Here is an 18,387-nt window from a genome sequence, read left to right as displayed (position 1 = left end):
ACTTGTCAAGTGGTAACCCTGGTAGCCTTTAGACTTGTCAAGTGGTAACCAGGGTAGCCTTTAGACTTGTCAAGTGGTAACCAGGGTAGCCTTTAGACTTGTCAAGTGGTAACCAGGGTAGCCTTTAGACTCGTCAAGTGGTAACTAGGGTAGCCTTTAGACTTGTCAAGTGGTAACCCTGGTAGCCTTTAGACTTGTCAAGTGGTAACCCTGGTAGCCTTTAGACTTGTCAAGTGGTAACCAGGGTAGCCTTTAGACTTGTCAAGTGGTAACCAGGGTAGCCTTTAGACTCGTCAAGTGGTAACCAGGGTAGCCTTTAGACTTGTCAAGTGGTAACCCTGGTAGCCTTTAGACTTGTCAAGTGGTAACCCTGGTAGCCTTTAGACTTGTCAAGTGGTAACTAGGGTAGCCTTTAGACTCGTCAAGTGGTAACCAGGGTAGCCTTTAGACTTGTCAAGTGGTAACCCTGGTAGCCTTTAGACTTGTCAAGTGGTAACCAGGGTAGCCTTTCCCCTCTCAAGTGGTAACCAGGGTAGCCTTTAGACTTGTCAAGTGGTAACCCTGGTAGCCTTTAGACTTGTCAAGTGGTAACTAGGGTAGCCTTTAGACTCGTCAAGTGGTAACCAGGGTAGCCTTTAGACTTGTCAAGTGGTAACCCTGGTAGCCTTTAGACTCGTCAAGTGGTAACCAGGGTAGCCTTTCCCCTCTCAAGTGGTAACCAGGGTAGCCTTTAGACTTGTCAAGTGGTAACCCTGGTAGCCTTTAGACTTGTCAAGTGGTAACTAGGGTAGCCTTTAGACTCGTCAAGTGGTAACCAGGGTAGCCTTTAGACTTGTCAAGTGGTAACCCTGGTAGCCTTTAGACTCGTCAAGTGGTAACTAGGGTAGCCTTTAGACTCGTCAAGTGGTAACTAGGGTAGCCTTTAGACTTGTCAAGTGGTAACCCTGGTAGCCTTTAGACTTGTCAAGTGGTAACCCTGGTAGCCTTTAGACTCGTCAAGTGGTAACCAGGGTAGCCTTTAGACTTGTCAAGTGGTAACCCTGGTAGCCTTTTCCCTCTCAAGTGGTAACTAGGGTAGCCTTTTCCCTCTCAAGTGGTAACCAGGGTAGCCTTTTCCCTCTCGTCAAGTGGTAACCAGGGTAGCCTTTCCCCTCTCGTCAAGTGGTAACCAGGGTAGCCTTTAGACTTGTCAAGTGGTAACCCTGGTAGCCTTTAGACTCGTCAAGTGGTAACTAGGGTAGCCTTTTCCCTCTCAAGTGGTAACTAGGGTAGCCTTTCCCCTCTCGTCAAGTGGTAACCAGGGTAGCCTTTCACCTCTCGTCAAGTGGTAACCAGGGTAGCCTTTAGACTCGTCAAGTGGTAACCAGGGTAGCCTCTAAGTGTTACCCTGTCCTTTTGCTGTTATCGAGCCAATCTGTGCTGTACTGCAAGAGTTTCAGTTGGCATGGATTAGTTAGTTTGTCTTTTTAACTCTCCCCCACTCCCCTCTCCCTCCCCCACTCCCCTCTCTCTCCCCACTCCCCTCTCCCTCCCCCACTCCCCTCTCCCTCCCTCACTCCCCTCTCCCTCCCTCACTCCCCTCTCTCTCCCTCACTCCCCTCTCTCTCCCTCCTCCCCTCTCTCTCCCCCCACTCCCTCTCCCCCCCACTCCCCTCTCCCTCCCCCACTCCCCTCTCCCTCCCCCACTCCCCTCTCTCTCCCCCACTCCCCTCTCTCTCCCCCACTCCCCTCTCTCTCCCCCTCCCCTCTCTCTCCCCCACTCCCCTCTCTCTCCCCCACTCCCCTCTCTCCTCCCCCACTCCCCTCTCTCTCCCCCCCACTCCCCTCTCTCTCCCCCCACTCCCCTCTCCTCCCCCACTCCCCTCTCTCCTCCCCACTCCCCTCTCTCTCCCCCACTCCCCTCTCTCTCCCCCACTCCCTCTCTCCCCCACTCCCCTCTCCCCCCCCCACTCCCCTCTCTCTCCCCCACTCCCCTCTCCCCCACTCCCCTCTCTCTCCCCCACTCCCTCTCTCCCCCCACTCCCCTCTCTCTCCCCCACTCCCCTCTCTCTCTCCCCACACTCCCCTCTCTCCTCCCCACTCCTCTCCTCCCTCCCCTCTCTCTCCCTCCCCCCTCCACTCCCCTCTCTCCTCTCTCTCTAGCCATACTGTACTTCCTACTACAGGTCAGCTTCCTGGTAGATGAGGGAGTGTCTCCGGTGCTCCTCCAGCTGCTATCCTGTGCTCTGTGTGGCAGCAAGGTCCTGGCTTCCTCTTCCTCCTCCTCTTCCTCCGGAGGAGGGTCTGGGGGCACTGGGACTCAGTCCTCTCAGAGCAAGTCCTCAAGCAAGAAGAGCAAAAAGGAGGACAAGGAGAAAGACAAAGAAGGTGAGGAGAGAGACACACGAGAGTTCATCACGTTATAACCTTACTTACTTAAATTATTATGGCTGTATATCGTTGGAAATACGTTGATTGTTTTAAAGTCTTTCGATCGTTAGAAAATGATTGAGTTAAAATGTTTTTTTTGTCCTTGAAAACCTTTTCATTTGTTGTAAGTTTGAGAAACAGACTTGGTACTGTAGTTTGAAGTGTTTGTGTTTTAAGGAAGACTTTCTCTAAAATGTTGTCTTCTTCTCCAGGTGACGGTGTGGGTAGCCAGGAGGACCAGCTGTGTACTGCTCTGGTCTCTCAGCTCAACAAGTTTGCCGACAAAGAGACTCTCATCCAGTTCCTCCGCTGCTTCCTGCTCGAGTCCAACTCCTCCGCCGTGCGCTGGCAAGCCCACTGTCTCGCACTGCATATCTACAGGTATGTACTCACACGACATAAAGGTACAGTAGTACATACTAGTGCGATTAACCGCCATTTTGTATTATAATTTTGGGGGGTTGTTATAAACAACTAATTGTCAGTTCAATAACTTGAATTCCATTTAGTTTGTTTTCTTTGTGAAGCCAACTCGCCATTTCTGGAGAGAGAAATCAAATCGTTCACGAGCGAAATCAACTGAACTATGCGGGACGCTGGGCTGAAGGGAGTTGTAGTTTTCATTGAGCAAAGATTTAACCTAGTTCAGTGCAGAAATTTGGTAATTAACTTGAATGACCATAATCCATTGCACCAGTTTTTTTTTCCTTTAATCTCAGGCAGAGACTTTTACGCCTGCTGAGTTTAGTTAGATGCACGCAGACCGCATGAAAGAGGAAGGTACACAACGACGTGAGAGAGGGAATAGAGACAAGTTCGTGATAGATATGCCTCATCTACTTTGAAGAACTAGCTGCCTGCACCTGCCTGTCCAACATCACTACTCTGGACGGCTCTGACTTAGAATACGTGGACAACTACAAATACCTAGGTGTCTGGTTAGACTGTAAACTCTCCTTCCAGACTCACATCAAACATCTCCAATCCAAAGTTAAATCTAGAATCGGCTTCCTATTTCGCAACAAAGCATCCTTCACTCATGCTGCCAAACATACCCTCGTAAAACTGACCATCCTACCGATCCTCGACTTCGGCGATGTCATTTACAAAATAGCCTCCAACACTCTACTCAGCAAACTGGATGTAGTCTATCACATTGCCATCTGTTTTGTCACCAAAGCCCCATATACTACCCACCATTGCGACCTGTACGCTCTCGTTGGCTGGCCCTCGCTTCATACTCGTTGCCAAACCCACTGGCTCCATGGCATCTACAAGACCCTGCTAGGTAAAGTCCCCCCTTATCTCAGCTCGCTGGTCACCATAGCATCTCCCACCTGTAGCACGCGCTCCAGCAGGTATATCTCTCTAGTCACCCCCAAAACCAATTCTTTCTTTGGCCGCCTCTCCTTCCAGTTCTCTGCTGCCAATGACTGGAACGAACTACAAAAATCTCTGAAACTGGAAACACTCATCTCCCTCACTAGCTTTAAGCACCAACTGTCAGAGCAGCTCACAGATTACTGCACCTGTACATAGCCCACCTATAATTTATCCCAAACAGCTACCTCTCCCCCTACTGTATTTATTTATTTATTTTGCTCCTTTGCACCCCATTATTTCTATCTCTACTTTGCACATTCTTCCACTGCAAAACTACCATTCCAGTGTTTTACTTGCTATATTGTATTTACTTTGCCACCATGGCCTCTTGTTGCCTTTACCTCCCTTCTCACCTCATTTGCTCACATCGTATATAGACTTGTTTATACTGTATTATTGACTGTATGTTTGTTTTATTCCATGTGTAACTCTGTGTCGTTGTATCTGTCGAACTGCTTTGCTTTATCTTGGCCAGGTCGCAGATGTAAATGAGAACTTGTTCTCAACTGGCCTACCTGGTTAAATAAAGGTGAAATATAAAATAAAAACTACTAGTCAAATGATTTAGTCAGAGGGCCTCTCTGGTGGTGAAGTGGTCTAAGGCACTGCATCACAGATTCTGGGTTCGAGCCCAGGCTCAATTGTGCGTCGCTGTGGGCCCAGCGTCGTCCAGGTTAGGGAGGGTTTGGCCGGTAGGGATATTCTTGTCTCATTGCGCACCAGCGACTGTTGTAACAGTTATAAATGTGCAGGCACTTTGTCATTCTAGACAATGCCTGAACCTAGAGAGCTGCCTACACACAATGGTTTTCTGCCAGTTTCTTTGGAGTATGTTTTTCATGCTTGGCTGGTCAGAAAAGACTGTTTGCAGGACTACAATATCTTTCAACATCTACAAATTGTCAATATTTACCTCAAAGCTAAAACCATATTTCTTTCTCTCTGTAGAAACTCCAGTAAGTCTCAACAGGAGCTGCTGTTGGACCTAACCTGGGCCATCTGGCCAGAGCTGCCCGCCTATGGACGCAAGGCCGCTCAGTTTGTAGACCTGCTCGGCTACTTTTCCCTGAAGACCCCCCAGACCGAGAAGAAGTTAAAGGAGTATTCCCAGAAAGCTGTGGAAATCCTGAGGACCCAGAACCACATTCTGACCACCCACCCCAACTCTAACATCTACAGGTACGGCTGAATACAGACCGAAACTATCCATCATCATTACCCTGATGTCGAGGTCGCCTCCAGTCACCTTACTCGTGGAGATTGCCGCTGCACTATAGGTTTCCCTTGCAAAATAGGTTTTTATCTCAAGACTAACCTGTTTTTAAAAATAATGGTTTAATTAAATATATCAAACTAGCTTCCACAGCTGTGTGCCTCTATGTTTTGCTTCTTATTGAAATATGTCCCTGTCTGTCTGTGTTGCAGTACTCTGTCAGGTCTGGTTTACATACTAACCATGTCTGTCTGTCTGTGTTGTAGTACTCTGTCAGGTCTGGTTTACATACTAACCATGTCTGTCTGTGTTGTAGTACTCTGTCAGGTCTGGTTTAAATACTAACCATGTCTGTCTGTGTTGTAGTACTCTGTCAGGTCTGGTTTAAATACTTGTCTGTCTGTGTTGTAGTACTCTGTCAGGTCTGGTTTACATACTAACCATGTCTGTCTGTGTTGCAGTACTCTGTCAGGTCTGGTTTAAATACTAACCCTGTCTGTCTGTGTTGTAGTACTCTGTCAGGTCTGGTTTAAATACTAACCATGTCTGTCTGTGTTGTAGTACTCTGTCAGGTCTGGTTTACATACTAACCATGTCTGTCTGTGTTGTAGTACTCTGTCAGGTCTGGTTTACATACTAACCATGTCTGTCTGTCTGTGTTGTAGTACTCTGTCAGGTCTGGTTTACATACTAACCATGCCTGTCTGTCTGTGTTGTAGTACTCTGTCAGGTCTGGTTTAAATACTAACCATGTCTGTCTGTCTGTGTTGTAGTACTCTGTCAGGTCTGGTTTACATACTAACCATGCCTGTCTGTGTTGTAGTACTCTGTCAGGTCTGGTTTACATACTAACCATGCCTGTCTGTGTTGCAGTACTCTGTCAGGTCTGGTTTACATACTAACCATGCCTGTCTGTGTTGTAGTACTCTGTCAGGTCTGGTTTACATACTAACCATGCCTGTCTGTGTTGTAGTACTCTGTCAGGTCTGGTTTAAATACTAACCATGTCTGTCTGTGTTGTAGTACTCTGTCAGGTCTGGTTTAAATACTAACCATGTCTGTCTGTGTTGCAGTACTCTGTCAGGTCTGGTTTACATACTAACCATGCCTGTCTGTCTGTGTTGTAGTACTCTGTCAGGTCTGGTTTAAATACTAACCCTGTCTGTCTGTCTGTGTTGTAGTACTCTGTCAGGTCTGGTTTAAATACTAACCCTGTCTGTCTGTCTGTGTTGTAGTACTCTGTCAGGTCTGGTGGAGTTTGATGGTTTCTACCTGGAGAGTGATCCCTGTCTGGTGTGCAACAACCCTGAAGTGCCCTTCTCTGTAAGTAGTGTCTAACGCTGCTTCCCAATTCTCCACACTTCCCACAAAGTGTGCACTTGCGCAGTTCCCCCTTTATGGATGTAGGAAGAATGGGCTGGTGATGGTAATGTTTGGGGGGTGTTCCATGGTAGCACCAATCCATTACTATTAAATGCATGAGGGGGGGGATCAAACACACACTTCTGGCTGAAGCGTATTGAATCGAATCTGTGTTCATTTTCATTGACAGGGAAGTCACGGCTTTCCCATTCTCTATGTATCCAATACTCATTCTGTCTTCTCTCTCTGTCTTCTCTCTCTGTCTTCTCTCTCTCTCTGTCTTCTCTCTCTCTCTCTCTCTCTCTCTCTGTCTCTCTGTCTTCTCTCTCTCTCTCTGTCTCTGTCTTCTCTCTCTCTGTCTCTGTCTTCTCTCTCTCTCTCTCTGTCTCTGTCTTCTCTCTCTGTCTCTGTCTGTCTCTGTCTCTCTCTCTGTCTCTCTCTCTGTCTCTCTCTCTGTCTCTCTCTCTGTCTCTCTCTCTGTCTCTCTCTCTGTCTCTGTCTCTCTCTCTCTCTCTGTCTCTCTCTGTATCTCTGTCTCTGTCTCTCTCTCTGTCTTCTCTCTCTGTCTTCTCTCTCTGTCTTCTCTCTCTGTCTTCTCTCTCTGTCTTCTCTCTCTGTCTTCTCTCTCTGTCTTCTCTCTGTCTCTCTCTCTGTCTTCTCTCTCTCTGTCTTCTCTCTCTCTGTCTCTCTCTCTGTGTCTCTGTCTCCTCAGAACATCAAGCTGTCGTCCATCAAGGTGGACACCAGATACACTACTACCCAGCAGGTGGTCAAGCTGATCAGCAGTCACACCATCAGTAAGGTGACAGTGAAGATAGGAGACCTGAAGAGGACCAAGATGGTCCGGACCATCAGCCTCTACTACAACAATAGGACTGTACAGGCCATCGTAGAGCTCAAGAACAAGTGAGTTTGTACCCTGAACACGGTGTGTTTTTGTTTGTCCTGCTCCCAGTTATTTTATTTCTTTTCTATGACCGTAGGAGTTGGCAAGACAGAACAAATAGATCTGGGACCAGGCTAATCTGTTGTTCTTATTTAAGTGTATTTAAATATATCTGGCTTTGACAACGATATGGTACAGTATCAATAGTTGATAATCAATAGATTTGATTTATCACCAGATTTGATTCCATTCAACGCGATATGAATCAACAATACGGACAGCCGACTGTACACTGGAAACAGAGAGATCTTTAATCAATGAACCGTTTCTAGTTCTGTCTTAATTCAATATGAACGGAATCAGCCTAAATGGGTCTTTTTTATATTTTGTCTTGTATAAAATGTACCTTTTTTTTTTATCTCCCTCTACCCAGACCGGCCCGTTGGCACAAGGCCAAGAAGGTCCAACTGACTCCAGGTCAGACAGAGGTCAAAATCGACCTGCCGCTGCCTATCGTGGCGTCCAACCTCATGATCGAGTTCTCCGACTTCTACGAGAACTACCAGGCGTCCAGCGAGACGCTCCAGTGCCCGCGATGCTCTGCCTCCGTGCCCGCCAACCCTGGTGTCTGTGGCAACTGTGGAGAAAACGTCTACCAGTGTCACAAGTGCAGGTGGCTAACCAGTAGACTTGAGGCCATCGATGCCTGAAATATAATTTAATAATAATTTATATTATGGCTTACTTAAAGATCTGAATGACCAAATCGTTGACATGTCTGATTTAGTCCTATCGGGTACACACTTCACGTCTTAAAGTGGCACACTTAGTTTTGGTGTAGTTTGGTGTTTTTTGGTTACTGATGCTGATTTTGAATGTGGTTCTTCCTCTTCCTCCTCCAGGTCCATTAATTATGATGAGAAGGATCCGTTCCTGTGTAACGCCTGTGGTTTCTGTAAATACGCCCGCTTCGACTTCATGTTGTACACCAAGCCCTGCTGTGCTGTGGACCCAATAGAGACCGAGGAGGACAGGAAGAAGGTGAACACATATAGTTTTATCGTGACTTTCTCAAACTAATTCTTAGTGATGCGTGGCAGGGGTTAGCTATATATTTTTTTCCAACCCTGACACAGTTAGAGAAAATCTGGATTTTCTCTGTCCTGGTCATATCCCTCTTGTTGTCCTGGTCATATCCCTCTTGTTGTCCTGGTCATATCCCTCTTGTTGTCCTGGTCATATCCCTCTTGTTGTCCTGGTCACATCCCTCTTGTTGTCCTGGTTGTCCTGGTCACATCCCTCTTGCTGTCCCGGTTGTCCTGGTCACATCCCTCTTGTTGTCCTTGTTGTCCTGGTCACATCCCTCTTGTTGCCCTTGTTGTCCTGGTCACATCCCTCTTGTTGCCCTGGTCACATCCCTCTTGTTGCCCTGGTCACATCCCTCTTGTTGCCCTGGTCACATCCCTCTTGCTGTCCCGGTCACATCCCTCTTGCTGTCCCGGTCACATCCCTCTTGCTGTCCCGGTTCCATCCCTCTTGCTGTCCCGGTTCCATCCCTCTTGTTGTCCTGGTCACATCCCTCTTGTTGTCCTGGTCACATCCCTCTTGTTGTCCTGGTCACATCCCTCTTGTTGTCCTGGTCACATCCCTCTTGTTGTCCTGGTCACATCCCTCTTGTTGTCCTGGTCACATCCCTCTTGTTGTCCTGGTCACATCCCTCTTGTTGTCCTGGTCACATCCCTCTTGTTGTCCTGGTCACATCCCTCTTGTTGTCCTGGTCACATCCCTCTTGTTGTCCTGGTCACATCCCTCTTGTTGTCCTGGTCACATCCCTCTTGTTGTCCTGGTTGTCCTGGTCACATCCCTCTTGTTGTCCTGGTCACATCCTCTTGTTGTCCTGGTCACATCCCTCTTGTTGTCCTGGCCACATCCCTCTTGTTGTCCCGGTCACATCCCTCTTGTTGTCCTGGTCACATCCCTCTTGTTGCCCTGGTCACATCCCTCTTGTTGCCCTGGTCACATCCCTCTTGTTGCCCTGGTTGTCCTGGTCACATCCCTCTTGCTGCCCCGGTCACATCCTCTTGTTGCTGCCCCGGTCACATCCCTCTTGCTGCCCCGGTCACATCCCTCTTGCTGCCCCGGTCACATCCCTCTTGCTGCCCCGGTCACATCCCTCTTGCTGCCCCGGTCACATCCCTCTTGCTGCCCCGGTCACATCCCTCTTGCTGCCCCGGTCACATCCCTCTTGCTGCCCCGGTCACATCCCTCTTGCTGCCCCGGTCACATCCTCTTGCTGCCCCGGTCACATCCCTCTTGCTGCCCCGGTCACATCCCTCTTGCTGCCCCGGTCACATCCCTCTTGCTGCCCCGGTCACATCCCTCTTGTTGCCCTTGCGGTCACATCCCTCTTGTTGCCCCGGTCACATCCCTCTTGTTGCCCCGGTCACATCCCTCTTGTTGCCCCGGTCACATCCCTCTTGTTGCCCCGGTCACATCCCTCTTGTTGCCCCGGTCACATCCCTCTTGTTGCCCCGGTCACATCCCTCTTGCTGCCCCGGTCACATCCCTCTTGCTGCCCCGGTCACATCCCTCTTGCTGCCCCGGTCACATCCCTCTTGCTGCCCCGGTCACATCCCTCTTGCTGTCCCGGTCACATCCCTCTTGTTGTCCCGGTCACATCCCTCTTGTTGTCCCGGTCACATCCCTCTTGTTGTCCCGGTCACATCCCTCTTGTTGTCCCGGTCACATCCCTCTTGTTGTCCTGGTTGTCCTGGTCATATCCCTCTTGCTGCCCTGGTCACATCCCTCTTGTTGTCCCGGTCACATCCCTCTTGTTGTCCCGGTCACATCCCTCTTGTTGCCCCGGTCACATCCCTCTTGTTGCCCGGTCACATCCCTCTTGTTGCCCCCCTCTTGGTCACATCCCTCTTGTTGCCCGGTCACATCCCTCTTGTTGCCCCGGTCACATCCCTCTTGTTGCCCGGTCACATCCCTCTTGTTGCCCCGGTCACATCCCTCTTGTTGCCCCGGTCACATCCCTCTTGTTGCCCCGGTCACATCCCTCTTGTTGCCCCGGTCACATCCCTCTTGTTGCCCCGGTCACATCCCTCTTGTTGCCCCGGTCACATCCCTCTTGTTGCCCCGGTCACATCCCTCTTGTTGCCCCGGTCACATCCCTCTTGTTGCCCCGGTCACATCCCTCTTGTTGCCCCGGTCACATCCCTCTTGTTGCCTCTCTAACAAGAAACATAGAACCATCCTTCCCACATCAACTGGTTGAAAACCAAACCAACGCCTGCCTGCTGTTTGTTTGTGTTCTCTGTGTAGGCGGTGACCAACATCAACACGCTGCTGGACAAGGCCGACCGCGTGTACCACCAGCTAATGGGACACAGACCTCAGCTGGAGAGTCTGCTGTCAAAGGTCAACGAGGCAGCGCCTGAGAAACCACAGGTCAGATACTACCCTCTGGTACATGAACATCTGATTCGCACCTCCACAGATTCACATTTTGACATTTTTGAGTACTTTTTGCATTTCACTTGAGTGGGTAAATTAACCAAATATCACAACCATTTTAAAGTTTAAACCTTTTAAAATACCCTAGCAGTTGTATGGCATCATTCCATAGGATTTATTCTGTATTTATCATGGAATAAAACATCATGAAGAATTTGTCTGTTTACTGAAGTGTGTTGAACTAGTACCTAATGTTTTGATGCTGTTGTCACGCCCCTATAGGATGATTCTGGAGCAGGGGCGGGGCTTGGAGCGTCCTCGGCCAATGTGAACAGGTACATCCAGCAGCTGGCTCAGGAGTACAGCGGAGACTGTAAGACTTCCTTTGACGAGCTCTCCAAGATCATACAGGTGAGAGACCGGGGGGGGGGGCGTGATGAGCACACACTGAATCCTGTCCTTACTAACCTAGTTTACTTCCTGGTTATAGGTACACACTCAAATATGGCCGTCCATTCACACCCATCATGGGAACATTGGCTTGAATGAGGATACCTTTTATTTTTTAGTAATTACATTTCTATGGAGCTTCATAGCTGTTCAAAACAGCAGGTCCTACATTCAAGTACTTTTTTATGATTTTTTTTTTAAAGAGTTATCATTCTCCCCCTCCCCCTCCCCGTCCAGAAAGTCCTGGCGTCCCGTAAAGAACTCCTGGAGTACGACCTGCAGCAGCGTGAAGCCGCCACCAAGTCCTCTCGTTCCAGCTCCCATCAGCCCACCTTCACAGCCAGCCAGTACAGAGCCCTCTCTGTGTTAGGTACTGCACTTTACACACACACACACACACACACAGACTCCTTTACCTGACTTGGTCCTTCCCATTGGGATTTCTATATATAGAAGCCATTCGGTGTTGTTTATTTTTACTGTCACTTGTTGTGTTGTTTGTTGTGATCCCAGGACTGCATCCCCAATACCACCCTGTCACCTATAGTGCACGGGCCTTGGTTAAACGTAGTGGGCTGTATCGAGGAAAGGGTGCGATTTTTGGGGATGCACACGGTCTTTCTCAAACTGTTGCAAATCTATTTCCTATGTTGGCAGACGTTTTTATCTAAAGTGTAACTTCCAGTATTTGAGAACACGTTTCTTTTTTTAGACTTATAACAACGATCTCTCTCTCTAGGCTGCGGACACACAACCAGTAGACGGTTAGGCCTGTTATTAGCTAGACGTTTTACTTCACTTTTTAGACTCATAACAACGATCTCTCTCTCTCTAGGCTGCGGACACACGTCCTCCAACAAGTGCTATGGCTGTGCCTCGGCTGTGACGGGTCACTGCATCACCCTGCTAAGAGCCCTGGCCACCAACCCAGCCCTCCGCCAGATCCTGGGGCTCCAGGGGCTCATCAGAGAGCTGTTTGAGTACAACCTGAGAAGAGGCACCTCTGCCATGAGAGAGGAGGTCAGACAACTGGTTTGCCTGCTCACCAGGTATAGTTGTGGTTTGTGTTCTCGTAGACAGTGTTTTTTTTTTTAGGAACAGTGGGTTAACTGGTCTAGGAACAGTGGGGTTAACTGGTCTAGGAACAGTGGGGTTAACTGGTCTAGGAACAGTGGGGTTAACTGGTCTAGGAACAGTGGGGTTAACTGGTCTAGGAACAGTGGGGTTAACTGGTCTAGGAACAGTGGGGTTAACTGGTCTAGGAACAGTGGGGTTAACTGGTCTAGGAACAGTGGGGTTAACTGGTCTAGGAACAGTGGGGTTAACTGGTCTAGGAACAGTGGGGTTAACTGGTCTAGGAACAGTGGGGTTAACTGGTCTAGGAACAGTGGGGTTAACTGGTCTAGGAACAGTGGGGTTAACTGGTCTAGGAACAGTGGGGTTAACTGGTCTAGGAACAGTGGGGTTAACTGGTCTAGGAACAGTGGGGTTAACTGGTCTAGGAACAGTGGGGTTAACTGCCTTGTTCAGGGGCAGAACGACAGATTTGTACCTTGTCAGATCGGGGATTTGAACTTGCAACCTTAGGGTTACTAGTCCAACGCTCTAACACCTAGGCTAACCAAACGTGCACGTAGCTCACAAGTGTACATAAGCCCAAACGACTGTTAAAACCTGGGTAGTCCGTGTGCTATAAGACCTGTGTTACTCCTCTGAGCTGAAAGCCTAGGCAATTCCATTACACACACACATACAGTGAGTAAACCCATTCTCATCTGTCGACATCTCCCTGTACAGAGACCAGCCAGAGGCCACTCAGCAGATGAATGACCTGATCATTCACAAGGTGTCCGCTGCTTTGAAGGGCCACTGGGCCAATCCTGACCTGGTCTCCAGTCTGCAGTATGAGATGCTACTGCTCACCGACTCCATCTCCAAGGAGGGGGGCTGCTGGGAGCTACGACTGCGATGTGGTGAGGCTTTTACCTCCTCTTCTCTCATCCCCCTATTTCCCCCCTTTTTAATAATGTCATTTAATAATCCATCATATTTCTCGGTGTCTATAGCCCTGAGTCTGTTCCTGATGGCCGTGAACATCAAGACCCCTGTAGTGGTGGAGAACATTACTCTGATGTGTCTCAGGATCCTACAGAAACTCATCAAGCCCCCTGCCCCCACCTCCAAGAAGAACAAGGTACCGCCTTACTATAGCACTAGTCAGTCAGTCAGTCAGACAGTCAGTTAATCAGTCAGTCAGACAGTCAGTTAATCAGTCAGTCAGTCAGTCAGTCAGTCAGACAGTCAGTCAGTTAATCAGTCAGTCAGTTAATCAGTCAGTCAGTTAATCAGTTAATCAGTCAGTCAGTCAGTCAGTTAATCAGTTAATCAGTCAGTCAGTCAGTCAATCAGTTAATCAGTCAGTCAGTCAATCAGACAGTCAGTCTTAGTCAGACAGTCAGTCTTAGTCAGTCTTAGTCAGTCTTAGTCAGTCAGTCAGACAGTCAGTCTTAGTCAGTAATCTTAGTCAGTCAGTCAGTTAATCAGTCAGTCTGTCAGTCAATCAGTTAATCAGTTAATCAGTCAGTTAATCAGTCAGTCAGTCAGTTAATCAGTCAGTCAGTCAGTCATACTTGCCTCGCAACGGCTGCTTGGCGGGCTCGTTTTGAGGAGAGACTTACATTGCACTCTGTGATTTTGTAGAATGACTACAAAATTATAATGAGAGTCATTTTGGATTTTTAGGTGATTTCGATTTTGTAGTTTTGTCCATTTCAGGAAATGTTGTTGTTTCTGTGTGTCCAGGATTCTGCCGTGGAGTCTCTGACTACAGTGAAGCCCTACTGCAATGAGATCCATGCTCAGGCCCAGCTCTGGCTCAAGAAGGACCCCAAAGCATCGTATGAAGCCTGGAAAAAGTGCCTTCCAGCAAGATGTGAGTAGATGTGATTTATTTATTTTTTCTAAATTTTATCGGTTGGTCTGCCCGACTGTAGTAGGGATTGATTTGAAGCTCAATGTTTTAAATTAAAATCTGCCTACCATCATAGTTAAGCCATTATGACACCAATGTCGATGAAATGTCGCAAATGAACTTGATTGGAGGTACACAACACTCCCCACCTCTTGTCATGGCTGTTACGAGAACCACATACCAGATTTTAACAGGGTCGTTAGCATTAGAGAAACATTTTTTTAATGCTTTACCCCGATCTAGCTCGATATCTCTAGGCATCAGATAAGCAGCCATGAAATGATCATTGGACTACTTTGGATTAAATTGATTAATTTATCGCTCTCACATGCTCATATCTGTCTATTAAGAACCAACGATATGCTACGTTATTGTAGCATTTCTGACAATGCTAAAAAAAAAAAAAATTTTAGCTCAGGCTCAGTGTTCTAACACCAGGTCGGTTGCTTGGCAACAACACAGCTGCCAGTCATAAGATGTGCATAAACCTAGGCTACTGTAGATACTGTAGCTAGCTATATATGGTGGTATTCAAGCTGAGGTAATCAAAAAAATAAAATGCGAACAAGATATTTTGCTTAGCTAGCTAGCTAAAGTCCAGTAAGCACAAACAAATACGCACAAATAAGGTAGCGAATGTTCTGCTATGATAGGTTAGCTAACGTTTAACTGGCTAAGACTGTAAACATTTTTTTTTAATTTTTTTACATAATTTGAAGCTCAAATTACATTTTCGAAAGATACCTTTTGTATGTGTAAATGTTGTGATTTGAATTTTATATAATCACCTTCCGATGTAAAAACGATGGAAATTACAAAGGGGAGGGGGAAAAAAAGTTCTAATTGAGAAGTAGGGATTGCTGTCAAGCTGAAAAAGAAAGGAAATTCACAGGATCACCACAATGTTTACTCCACCCATGCTATACCAAGGTTTTCCTTCACACAGCTTTGACCTACTACAGTAGCAATGTTGATCTATTGTACTTCTATGTGTCTGCAGGTTTTTTTTAGAATTCAAATCTTCTCAAGCGGCTTAATTCATACTCTTAGAGGAGGGTCTCCCACAATAATGTGATGTGTACCACATACAAGTTAAAGTATTGGGAGTTGTCACACACCACACTAATCCCTTGACAATACCTTTTCAAGCTTTAAAAAAAAAAATATATATATATATATATATATATATATTATTATTTGCAAGCAAGACCATCCTGCTTGATTGGGCTGTTTTGTCTTGTAGTAATGTGGTGCCTGTCTGTGGTGCCTGTCTGTGGTGCCTGTCTGTGGTGCCTGTCTGTGGTGCCTGTCTGTGGTGCCTGTCTGTGGTGCCTGTCTGTGGTGCCTGCCTGTGGTGCCTGTCTGTGGTGCCTGTCTGTGGTGCCTGTCTGTGGTGCCTGTCTGTGGTGCCTGTCTGTGGTGCCTGCCTGTGGTGCCTGCCTGTGGTGCCTGCCTGTGGTGCCTGCCTGTGGTGCCTGCCTGTGGTGCCTGTCTGTGGTGCCTGTCTGTGGTGCCTGTCTGTGGTGCCTGTCTGTGGTGCCTGTCTGTGGTGCCTGTGGTGCCTGCCTGATGTGCCTGCCTGTGGTGCCTGTCTGTGGTGCCTGTCTGTGGTGCCTGTCTGTGGTGCCTGCCTGTGGTGCCTGCCTGTGGTGCCTGCCTGTGGTGCCTGCCTGTGGTGCCTGCCTGTGGTGCCTGCCTGTGGTGCCTGCCTGTGGTGCCTGCCTGTGGTGCCTGCCTGTGGTGCCTGCCTGTGGTGCCTGCCTGTGGTGCCTGTCTGTGGTGCCTGTCTGTGGTGCCTGTCTGTGGTGCCTGTCTGTGGTGCCTGTCTGTGGTGCCTGTCTGTGGTGCCTGTCTGTGGTGCCTGCCTGTGGTGCCTGTCTGTGGTGCCTGCCTGTGGTGCCTGTCTGTGGTGCCTGTCTGTGGTGCCTGCCTGTGGTGCCTGTCTGTGGTGCCTGCCTGTGGTGCCTGTCTGTGGTGCCTGCCTGATGTGCCTGCCTGTGGTTCCTTAAACCTTTTTATTTTATTAACACATGTCATTGGGATTTTTTTACATTTTATTTCATAACATATCTCTTCTGGTCAGTAGGTGCACAACGTGTAACGGCCGATGGTGATGTGTTGGATACAGTCCCACTATATATATATAGATATATAGATATAGAGATAGAGAGAGATATATAGAGATAGAGATATAGAGAGAGATAGAGATATAGATATAGAGATAGAGATAGATATAGAGATATAGAGATATAGAGATATAGAGATAGAGATATAGAGATAGAGATATATAGATAGAGATAGAGATATATAGATAGAGATATATAGATAGAGATATATAGATAGAGATATATAGATAGAGATATATAGATAGAGATATATAGATATATATAGAGATATATATATAGAGATATATATATAGAGATAGATATAGAGATAGAGATAGAGAGATATATATAGAGATATATATAGAGATAGAGATAGATATATATATATATATATATATATATATATATATATATATATATATATATATATATATATATATATATATATCTCTATAGAGATAGATAGATATATATATATATATATATATATATATATATATATATATATATATATATATATATCTATCTCTATCTCTATCTCTATCTCTATCTCTATCTCTCTCTCTATATATATCTCTATCTCTCTATATATATATATATATCTCTCTATATATATATATATATCTCTATCTATATAGAGATATATATATATAGAGATATATATATATATATATATCTCTATATAGATAGAGATATATATATATATAGAGATATATATATATATATATAGAGAGATAGATATATATATAGAGATAGATATAGAGATAGAGATAGATATATATATAGAGATAGAGATATATATAGAGATATAGAGATAGAGATAGATATATATATATATATATCTATCTCTATCTCTATATCTATCTCTATATATATATCTCTATCTCTATATATATATCTATCTCTATCTCTATATCTATCTCTATATATATATCTCTATCTCTATATATATATCTATCTCTCTATATATATATATATATATATCTATATATATATATATATATCTCTATCTATATAGAGATATATATATATATATATCTATCTCTATAGAGATATATATATAGAGATATATAGATATATATAGAGATATATATATAGAGATATATATATAGAGATAGATATAGAGATAGAGATAGAGAGATATATATAGAGATATATATATATATAGAGATAGAGATAGAGATAGAGATAGAGATAGAGATAGAGATAGAGATAGAGATAGAGATAGAGATAGAGATAGAGATAGAGATAGAGATAGAGATAGAGAGATATATATATATAGAGATATATATATATATATATCTCTATAGAGATATATATATATATATATATATATATATATATCTCTATAGAGATATATATATATATATATATATATATATATATATATATATATATATATAGAGATATATATATATATATATCTCTATAGAGATATATATATATCTCTATAGAGAGAGAGAGATAGAGATAGAGATATAGATAGATATAGATATAGATATAGATATAGATATAGATATAGAGATAGAGATAGAGATAGAGATAGAGATAGAGATAGAGATAGATATAGATATATAGATATAGATATAGATATATAAATATAGATATATAAATATAGATATATAGATATAGATATAGCATCTAGTGAAAAGTAGCACGTGATACGTACACAGAAAGAACAGTAGTGTTATTACTGAAGCAAATGCATTTGATTACGGAACTCGGAGGAACTATCCCTTTTTTTCCCCAAACGGTATGCAAACTATCCCTTTCAACAATGACGTAACGCTTCTCCACCAGGCCAGGAGACGGCGTCTAAGCCCCAGAACAAGGCCGAGGTGCGGAGGCGTTACCTGATGGAGAAGTGTGTGTGGAAGTGGAAACAGTTCATGAGGTCACGCTCCGAGGGTCTGTTCCCGCGGCTCCTCAAACTGGGGCACAACAATTGGCTCAGACAGGTAAGGATACTCCACTGCTCTTATAGCTGTACGTGTTTTAACTCCGTTTACTGGTGCTGTTTGGTGTGGTACATACACACCAGTGGAGGGTATAAGCAGGTATGCTCACTCTTTTTATGTGGGCATTGCGTATATGGGGCGGCAGGGTAGCCTAGTGGTTAGAGCGTTGGGCTAGTAACCGAAAGGTTGCA

The 18,387-nt window shown here is 45.7% G+C and overlaps 1 protein-coding gene across 1 annotated transcript in view; it reads left to right on the top strand.

The window, feature by feature from the left end:
- ubr4 (ubiquitin protein ligase E3 component n-recognin 4) overlaps nucleotides 1-18,387 on the top strand; it is a 147,533-nt gene that overhangs the window by 101,512 nt on the left and 27,634 nt on the right. The window contains 15 exon segments of the mRNA XM_042299791.1: nucleotides 2,143-2,367; nucleotides 2,622-2,790; nucleotides 4,741-4,971; nucleotides 6,241-6,328; nucleotides 7,080-7,273; nucleotides 7,687-7,926; nucleotides 8,156-8,294; nucleotides 10,581-10,706; nucleotides 10,995-11,123; nucleotides 11,400-11,532; nucleotides 11,998-12,211; nucleotides 12,960-13,135; nucleotides 13,229-13,356; nucleotides 13,965-14,094; nucleotides 18,039-18,196. Coding sequence (XP_042155725.1) covers nucleotides 2,143-2,367; nucleotides 2,622-2,790; nucleotides 4,741-4,971; nucleotides 6,241-6,328; nucleotides 7,080-7,273; nucleotides 7,687-7,926; nucleotides 8,156-8,294; nucleotides 10,581-10,706; nucleotides 10,995-11,123; nucleotides 11,400-11,532; nucleotides 11,998-12,211; nucleotides 12,960-13,135; nucleotides 13,229-13,356; nucleotides 13,965-14,094; nucleotides 18,039-18,196 — 2,480 coding nt within the window.

Source organism: Oncorhynchus tshawytscha, linkage group LG16 (assembly GCF_018296145.1).
Source record: "Oncorhynchus tshawytscha isolate Ot180627B linkage group LG16, Otsh_v2.0, whole genome shotgun sequence".
In the NCBI taxonomy this organism is placed as follows: domain Eukaryota; kingdom Metazoa; phylum Chordata; class Actinopteri; order Salmoniformes; family Salmonidae; genus Oncorhynchus; species Oncorhynchus tshawytscha.
Note: the sequence above shows the minus strand (reverse complement) of the source record. Positions and strands in the feature narration are given on the sequence as shown.